Raw genomic sequence first — 8,502 nt, 5'->3', positions numbered from 1 at the left:
TTAGACAAATTTCAAGATATTGGGTTGTGGAACTTACATATATGGGAGATATGACCTATTATGAGTCGATTGTCATAAAATATTTTAACGTGATTTTTATGTATTTATATGGGAGCTGTTGTCAAATATGGACCGATATTCACAAAATTCAGTGGTATGATTTAAAAAATTACTGATCTGTGTACTATTTTGGTTCAATATATGGAACCTATGACCTATTATGGGCCTAAGTATTTGAGTGCTATTTTTGTACAATTTAATATAAACAACGCCATTAACAAGAGTGGACATTATATGGGAGCTATGACGAATTATGGACCAATATTTAAAAAATCGTGTAGTACGATTCTTGCATACAAATTACTGATCGGTGTAAAATTTTTGTTCAGTACAGATTATTTTGGATATTTGTGAAGGTTAATGTGTTTTCCAGAAGTGGTTCTTAAGTGGTAGATTTCTCAATGTTACACACGGAATGACAAACTTATATATACCCTCATTCACCACTTATGGTGGTGGAGGGTATAAAAATGCACCAAAACATGAGATTTATTAATTTCCGTGTATATGGAATGATAGTAAAGTTAAAGTAAATTCAATTGGGAAATAACTGTAACGATAAAGAAATTACGAAAATTAAATTATTACATTCGTTTGTTAGAATTTAAAGTACATAGTTGGTGAATAAGAACATATGGGAGATTTGTTAGGAAGATTGCAAATTATGAGGTGTAATTTATCCCAATATTTGTATAATCTCTCAAAGTTTTGTCTAATCATTCTAGATTAATAACTCGATATGAATTTTCCATTCCTTAATTTAAATTTGTTACATACATTTATTTAAATTGTGAACATGTTACTGATATCCCTACATTTTTCACAAGTAAGGGTCTTACATTAAGCGCTTCCTATCTTTAAATTTAAATAAATCAAAATATTTAACATCGTGACTCCGCCAGTCCAAAATAGTGACTTTTTGGTATGCAGCAGATGCTCTTGAACCTCATGTGGATTGGTATTCATCCAGAAATTATCCTGATTACGTTAAATGGGCGAAGCTCGGCGAACTTTTACCCAAACGCAAATTTTGATAAAATAATTTTATCAATTAAACGAAATTTGAACTTGGACAAATGTAGCTTCAACATTATGCCCGATATCAACTGCCAAAGTTCTGATGTTCCTTTTGGAATACCTTTTATTTCTTAATCAATATTCAATTCAAAATTTACCTTTAAAAAAACACGCATTCTATTGAAAATAACAAACCTGTCAGTTGAAATTAGATCACGCAATTTATTTACTTTTGGTAAATTTTCACCAAAAAGTAAAATAATATTTTGCAAATCAGCTTGCGTTTGGTGTTGGTGGCTTCAAACTGTCAATCAAACATATCAAATGTCGAAAATTTATTGAACGATTTAACTCTTTTTGCACACTTTGTTTATATTTTACGTATTTTTTGGTAACAATAATAGTAATTTAAATAAACATTTAAGAAAATTGGTAAAATACGGAATTTTTATGAAATTCTTGTATTGAACGGTGTTTAAACAGTTTGAACAGAAATATTGAATGATTACATTCAATATCATGCAAAATCTTTATTATTTATTGATTCAGAGATCAATTGCAAATGTATATTTAATTAGTGAAATTACGTCCATAGAGACAATAACTAAAAAAAACAAGAGAACAATTTTTATTGTTTGGAATTAAAAATGTGTAATATCGGTCCTTGATTTTGCTTAATTAGTTAGTGTAGGGTATTATATGGTCGTACTTGACCGACCATACTCTCTTACTTGTTTTGCTGTTGACCTATGTTATATTTAGGTGGAGGGTATTTAAGATTCGACATAGCAAGCGTAGTTTTATATTTTATTAATTGATAATATGAACTGCGTATGTATTTACATATATTTACTCGTAGTATTGACAGTGAATATTTTAACAATCATAAAATTCAAAAATCTTGCCGCTGCACAGTGGTCGGTGCTGTATGGAGTCCAGTGTAGGTATCAACTTGTAATTTCGGTCACGGCTTTATAAATATGTCAGAACTATTTAATGATAAAATGGGAGTGGTTGATGACTCATACCCACCCCCTACCATACCTTAGCATCCAAATTCACCCCAACGCGCAGTGCGAGGTTATGATATTCTAGTTAATAAAAATTCCATATCTCGGTAATAAATAATAGTACATTTATAATTTTCGGTATAATTTATAATAAGGATATTACACACATTTTTTCAAAAATGGACGTAATTGGACAACTGCCACACCCACTCCCCATATAAGTGAAACTATAAACTTTTTAAAATTGATAAAAAAATAAAAATCAATAAGAATTCTTACTAAAAATATTGCAAACTAAATCTGGGCGTGGTCCGCTGGCTCATGTGATTTTAATAAAATCGACTCCTTTTAGGCAAGCCAATCAGAATATGTATTTTGAACTTTTGTTCTTATTTTTTTGCAATTATAATTTAAGCGTGTTTCTAAATGACTTTCTTCAAATATGTAGCCCTCAATTTTAATATAGTTTTTCACGACATCCTTCACTTTTCGAGCTTTTTCAGCATTCTAAGCACCAAATATCAAAAATAAGTGATCGCGAAAGTTTGCAATTATAAGATGTGACTATTGCAAAGACAATTTATAATAAGGACCAAATTCATAAAGTAAAACAAGTATGAAAGTATGGTTGGTCAAGCCCGACCATATAATACCCTACACTAAGTAAAAGAGCAAAAACATTTTTCTTTTAAAATTTCAATAATTTATATTTTTGAGTGATTTTTGGAAATGGGCCTTATATGGGGGCTATGTCCAATTATGGACCGATCACCATGAAATTAGGTAGTGTGATTTATGTCTACATGAAAGTTTATTATGTTGAATTTTGTTAGTATACCAACATTTTTAAGCGATTTATGCACATTAAAGTGATTTTCGGAAGCGGGTCATATGGGAGCTATGACTAATTATGGACCGATCGTAACAAAATTTAGTGACATGAATTTTGTGTATATAAAACTTATTTGGAGCGGAATTTGTGGAGATACATATATAAATTTAACATTTATGACCGATAAAGTCCAATTTCGGGAGGACATTTGTATGGGGGCTAGGTGAAATAGTGGACCGATTTCAGCCAGTTTCAATAGGCTTGGTCCTTGAGCCGAAAAAATAATATGTACCAAATTTCATCGAAATATCTTCAAAATTGCGACCTGTACTCTGCGCACAAGGTTTACATGGACAGCCAGCCAGCCGAACAGACGGACGGACATCGTTTAATCGATTCAGAAAGTGATTCTAAGTCGATCGGTATACTTTAAGGTGGGTGTTAGACTAATATTTTTGGGCGTTACAAACATCTGCACAAACGCATTATACCCTCCCCACTATGGTGGTGTAGGGTATAATAAATACAACATACAAACAAGTAAGAAAGTATGGTCGGTCAAGCCCGACCATATAATACCCTACACCAAGTAAATGAGTAAAAATATTTTTCTTTTAAAATATCAATAATTTATATTCGTGAGTGATTTTCGGAAGTGGGCCTTATATGGGAGCTATGACTAATTATGGACCGATCACCATAGAATTAGGGCGTGTGATTTATATCTATATGAAAGTTTACTATGTTGAATTTTGTGAGTATACCAACATTTTTAAGCGATTTATGCACGTTAAAGTGATTTTCGGAAGCGGGTCTATATGGGAGCTATGACTAATTATGGACCGATCGTAACAAAATTTGGTGACATGAATTTTGTGTATATAAAACTTATTTGGTGCGGAATTTGTGTAGATACATATATAAATTAAACATTTATAACCGATAAAGTCCAATTTCGGGAGGACATTTGTATGGGGGCTAGGTGAAATAATGGACCGATTTCAATAGGCTTGGTCCTTGAGCCGAAAAAATAATATGCACCAAATTTCATCGAAATATCTTCAAAATTGCGACCTGTACTCTGCGCACAAGGTTTAATCGACTCAGAAAGTGATTCTAAGTCGATCGGTATAATTTACCCTCCCCACTATGGTGGTGTAGGGTATAACAACTATAAATATGAAAACCTTGTTTTTATAAGAAATAGTGATGACACATTTGGTGACAAACTTTTCACTTTTTATACCCTCCACCACCATAAGTGGTGAATGAGGGTATATATAAGTTTGTCATTCCGTGTGTAACATTGAGAAATATTCATCTGAGACCCAACAAAGTATATATATTATTGATCCTTATGAAATTCTAAGTCGATTGAGCCATGTCCGTCTGTCTGTCCGTATGTCCGTCTGTCCGTCTGTGTAAAACACGCTCACGTCCAAAATACGCAAACAAACTTAGTAGAGTTGCAAGAAAAATGTTTATTATTGTCCTAAGCAGTTTGGTATTGAAAATCAGCGAAATCGGTACAGTGGAACCAAAGTTATGAATGAAAATGTGGAATAACCTAAAAAAAAATTGATAATTTTCACATATTTTTGGACATTTTTTGTAAATATATTGCAGCTAATATCATAAAATTTTGCACTCGTTACTTTTATGATAAAAGGAGTAACTCTGGTGAAAATTATAAGAATCGGTCCATGATTTCTCCTAGCCCCCATACAAATTTCTTCCCGAAATAAAGTTCTATGGTCTATAAATGCCTACAAAATAGGAAGATCCACATGAAATTCAGCAAAAATAAGTTTCGTGGTAAAAGAAATTATATTACAAAATTTTTCGTGGATCGGCCCATATTTGACCATAGCCCCCATATAAAGTACACTTCCGAAAATCTCTTAAATAAGCATAAATGTCTTATAAATATCGCTATCAAGTTGAAATTCGACATGAATAATCCCCATATATACCAAAATCGCTGTACCTAATTCTATGAAGATCGGCCGATAATTGGTTATAACTCCCATATAAGGACCACTTCCGAAAAACACAATAACCTACATAAATATCTAAAAAATATCAATATCAAAGCAAAATTTCACACACATCCATAGTTTATATTTAGAAATCATACTACTGGATTTTGTGAATATCGAACCATATTTGACCATAGCTCCCATATAAGGTCCACTTCCAAAAATCAGTTAAGTACTCATAAATCTCTTATAAATACATTTATCATGCTAAAATTCCACACAAATTTTACTCATATATATAGATATCACTGTTCCAAATTTTATGCAGATTGGCCGATAATTGGTCATAGCTCCCCTATAAGGCCCATTTCCGAAAAAAGATATTAACCTTAAAAAGTATTAAAAACATATCGATATCAAAATGATATTACGCACAGATCCAGTAATTTGAATCCAGTAATCATACTTCTGGATTTTGTGAATATCGGTCCATATTTAACCATAGCTCCCATATAAGGTCCACTCCCGAAAATCACTAATATCCTCATAAATTTCTTACAAATATAGTTATCATGTTGAAATTCAAAACAAATTTATTCAATATATAAAAAAATCGATGCACCAAATTTTATGATGATAGGCCCATAATTGGTCATAACCTCCATATAAGAACAACTTCAGGAAAACACATTACCGTGCACAAATATCCATAAAAATCTACACTCAACCAAAATTTTACACCGATCAGTAATTTGTATCCAAGAATCGTACTACAAGATTTTTTAAATATTGGTGCATAATTCGGCATAGCTCCCACATAAGGTCCACTCTTGTTAATAGCGTTGTTTATATGAAATTCTACAAAAAAAACCCTTAAATACTTAGGATCATAATAGGTCATAGCATCCATATATTTAACCAAAATGGTACACAGATCAGTAATTTGTATTCAAAAATCATAATACTGAATTTTGTGAATATTGGTCCATAATTGGCCACAGCTCTCATATAAATACATAAAAATCACGTAAAAATATTTTATGACAATCGAATCATAATAGGTCATAGCTCCCGCAAAAGTCCCACAACCAAATATTTTGAAATTTGTCTAAATATATTTGTATACCCTTTTTTTATACTCTGTTTCTTCGCTTGTGGTTAAGAGGGAAAAATGTTGATCCAAACATATTAACTAATTATTAAGTATATAAATTGTTAAATTTCATTTCATGAGGTCCAGACTTAAACTCGACAACACTTCCCCTTCGCGCATGTGTGCGCCACTTTGACACTCAGATATTGTAGATCATTTAACCCAGTTCCAACAAACTGTTTACGGTTACCTATGTAAGAAAATAATAATTTACACGAAGATTTAGAAAAATTAAATTTAGACGACAATTTCTCAATTAAAAGACAATAATTAACTGTGTCAAACGTTGTAATAGGAATTTCAGTTATAAATAACTGAATTAGATACAATTTTTTGTACATTTGAAATAAAATATCTTCTGCGTAAACTAGTCTTTCTAGCAATTGTTATATTATTTCAGCTTTTATACCATCATATTTAGGTAGAGGGTATTTAAGATTCGGCACGGCCGAATATAGTACTCTTACTTGTTTATACTCTGTTTCTTCACTTGAGGTTAAAAGGGAAAAATGTTGATCCAAACGTATTAACTAATTATTAAGTATATAAATTGTTAAATTTCATACGTTCTAATAGGAATTTCAATTATAAATTGCTGAATTAGAAATACATTTTTGTACATTTGAAATAAAATATCTTCTGCGTAAACTAGTCTTTCTAACAATTGTTATATTATTTCAGCTTTTAGACCATCATATTTAGGTGGAGGGTATTTAAGATTCGGCACGGCCGAATATAGTACTCTTACTTGTTTATTTTTATTTTTGGCCTATGGGATCGACCAGTGTGCGCTGTTATGATTTTGTATCATTTTAAGTCGCGCTCTGAAAATCCAACCATATACATAATGCAGAGTAAATTTGAATATTATTGTGATGTCTACATATTTTTGAGAAACAAAAAGGGGATTTTTCTTTTAAATATGAGTTGTGTTTTCATTAATCTTAAATTTGTGTTTGTTAAATTATCAGTAAAATACATATTGTAAATACCCCAAACTCATGTTGGACTGTAATGAATTTAATATACCCTATGAAATCGATTATTGTTTTAAGCTAATAATAAAATGATATTTTTAGTGTTTTTAGCGAACGAATTGAAGCACCAAGTATACCAAAAATTCTATTGTAGCGTTCTTTTAAATTATTGTTTAAATCTTTAAAGCATTCAATTTATTCCAAACACTGTTGATCAGTATATAATTGTACTGAGACAGAAGAACATTTCAACAAGTGGACGTATTAAAATAAGAAAAAAGCAATCGGAAAAATGAAACTAATTTCAATATTAATTGTTGGTGTTATTTTGACACTAAATACAATTCCAGCTAAAGCAGATGACTCTAGTACAGACGAACTAACACTGCGTAATCAATTATTTGCCGATGTTTTTCTCTTAAAAGAGGGAGTAGATCATCTACAAATTTCCATAGAAGTTTTGAATAAAAGGTTTGAAATTTTGAATGTCTCTGAAAAGGTTTATATTAAACAATTTCTAATTTTTCTTAGATACAACAATCAAATGGATATTCTGAAAGGTTTGCAAAGCAAATTTCTATTGAATGATTCTGAAGAGGAGGATGGCGTGTGCGACAGAATCACCGGTTTGTTTAATTCCACCTTTAGAAAGTACAATGCCTTTGAAAGTCGCATGGTGTCAAAGTTGGAAGAGATACAGGACAATCAATCAACACGTTTGGATGAGATATTGTCCAAGCAAAAACTAAACAGAAATTGTGGCTCCAAAAGTGACTCCTCCACTGCTGTGTCTCTTATGTCTGAAACACTATCAGAAGTTGGTGAGAAAATCGACAAGTTTGAGGAACAGTTTGTGAAATTGGAAACATTAGAGGCAAAATTTAATTTACAGCAAACAAAATTAGATAAATTTATGGAAAATCAATTGAAAGTTTTGCAAGAAATCAATGAGAAATTGTCCAAAAATGATCAACAATTTGATAAGTTAGGCCAGGAGATGACAAACCTTAAAGAACTCAAAAATAATGTAAATCAGGTAATGGCGCATCCACGACCCAAATTGCCAATGGAAGTAATTTTAGGTTTAAGTTCGGCCAATATAACATCATTGAAATGAATTTTATTGTTTGCTCGAGTAAAATAATCAAAATGTATGTATTTATGTGTATATAGAAATAAGAATAAACGAAATGTATTAATTATAAAATCTCTTATTTTCTATTTGGTTCACTTGTTTGATCTTTAAAAAAAAATTATCAATGATAATGCACAGAAATAATCAGAAAACAGTAAACGAATCAGCTTGACTGATAACGAATAGCTATTTTTGAGCAAAATTATATGGAATTGATGCGGAAGGTGGGTTTTAAATTACACAAATTAAAAACGGGTCAAGCTCGACCATATAATACCCTACACTAAGTAAATTAGCAAAATCATTTTTCTTTTAAAATTTCAAAAATTTATTTTTGTG

The 8,502-nt window shown here is 31.1% G+C and overlaps 1 protein-coding gene across 1 annotated transcript; it reads left to right on the top strand.

Annotated features, from left to right (window-relative positions):
* Positions 1-7,266: 7,266 nt before the first annotated feature.
* On the top strand, positions 7,267-8,235 carry LOC135953552 (uncharacterized). The gene is made up of 2 exons (XM_065503496.1): positions 7,267-7,499; positions 7,560-8,235. The coding sequence occupies exons 1-2, from the start codon at positions 7,321-7,323 to the stop codon at positions 8,143-8,145; spliced, it is 765 nt and encodes a 254-aa protein (XP_065359568.1). The 5' UTR covers positions 7,267-7,320; the 3' UTR covers positions 8,146-8,235.
* Positions 8,236-8,502: the final 267 nt, after the last annotated feature.

Source organism: Calliphora vicina, chromosome 3 (assembly GCF_958450345.1).
Source record: "Calliphora vicina chromosome 3, idCalVici1.1, whole genome shotgun sequence".
NCBI classification, from domain to species: Eukaryota; Metazoa; Arthropoda; class Insecta; order Diptera; family Calliphoridae; genus Calliphora; species Calliphora vicina.
The sequence above is the reverse complement of the archived record's forward strand: the minus strand, read 5'-3'. Positions and strand labels throughout refer to the sequence as shown.